We start from the raw sequence: 1,089 nt of genomic DNA, 5'->3' as shown, positions 1-1,089 counted from the left end.
TAAAAAAAAAAAACTGATTGGTTTTTGTACTTTTCCATTAGTGTTTATAGCAATGAATAATTTGTTGGATAATATGTGTATAATTATGATGTAGCAGCATAGATTATTTGCTTGTAAATTACAAATAATTATTGATTTCATTATAATTAAGAATTGCTTCTTTATAATTCTTTTTCTAATTAAGAATTAGTATGGATTTCCTTGGAAGGAGTTTTGCCGGGAAACAGTGTAATTTATGAGTGATCGGGATCAATTGATCGCTTGTGAATAATTTAAAATCAATTGATATTTCCAAGATAATTGGTCGTCTTCGATTAATTATTAACAGCGACAGAGAAGTGGGACGGACTTCTTCATATNNNGGCAGAATCAACGAATCTTCTTCAGTCCGAAAATGTCCATCCTCCCGATAGTTGCAGCTGTGCTTTTAGTGCACTCCATGTGTTGCGTCCAAGCTTTGTGCGGCGATGGGTGAGTATTTCCGAAAGGTTTTGCATCGATATAATTGTAATTGTGTTTAATTGAAAGTGAGTGTTGCGAGGGATACGCAAACCAAAACGGAACTTGCACGCCGATCTGCAAGAAACCGTGCAAATTCGGGATTTGCGTAGCGCCGGATTTGTGCGAATGCAACGATGGTTACGAGAGCAGCCAGGATGGAAGATCTTGTCTTCCCGTGTGCACCGAAACTTGCGTGAACGGAAGATGCATGTCTCCAGGGAAATGCATGTGCACGATGGGATTTTATGCGGACGCGAAGAATCCTAACATCTGCTACAGGCAATGCACGAATCGGCCGATTCGAGGACAAATTAGATGGTGCGGCTGTAGCTCAGGTTATTCCAAGCAGGAGGATTCGAAGAGTTGTGTACCAGTTTGCAAGAAGCCGTGCGTTGAAGGATTCTGCGGATCGCCAGATACTTGCGTCTGTAAACTGGGTTATAAGAAGAATCCTAAGAACAAGTTTGAATGTGTTCCAACATGTAAAACGCCTTGTGAAAATGGGAGATGTACAGGTTTCAATACGTGCACGTGCAACGAAGGATTCGAAACGGATTCTGGTAATACTTGCAAACCAGTTTGCTCGAA

General features: G+C 40.6%; 1 protein-coding gene across 1 annotated transcript; it reads left to right on the top strand.

Annotated features, from left to right (window-relative positions):
- Positions 1 to 394: 394 nt before the first annotated feature.
- On the top strand, positions 395 to 1,061 carry LOC108562826 (von Willebrand factor D and EGF domain-containing protein-like; the record flags this gene model as incomplete). The annotated part of the gene is made up of 2 exons (XM_017921294.1): positions 395 to 471; positions 529 to 1,061. Coding segments are annotated over exons 1-2 (610 nt in total), but the record flags the coding sequence as incomplete, so codon positions are not given.
- Between the last annotated feature and the right edge of the window lie 28 nt (positions 1,062 to 1,089).

Source organism: Nicrophorus vespilloides, unplaced genomic scaffold, assembly GCF_001412225.1.
Source record: "Nicrophorus vespilloides isolate i.1.1-1 unplaced genomic scaffold, Nicve_v1.0, whole genome shotgun sequence".
Lineage (NCBI taxonomy): Eukaryota > Metazoa > Arthropoda > Insecta > Coleoptera > Silphidae > Nicrophorus > Nicrophorus vespilloides.
Note: the sequence above shows the minus strand (reverse complement) of the source record. Positions and strands in the feature narration are given on the sequence as shown.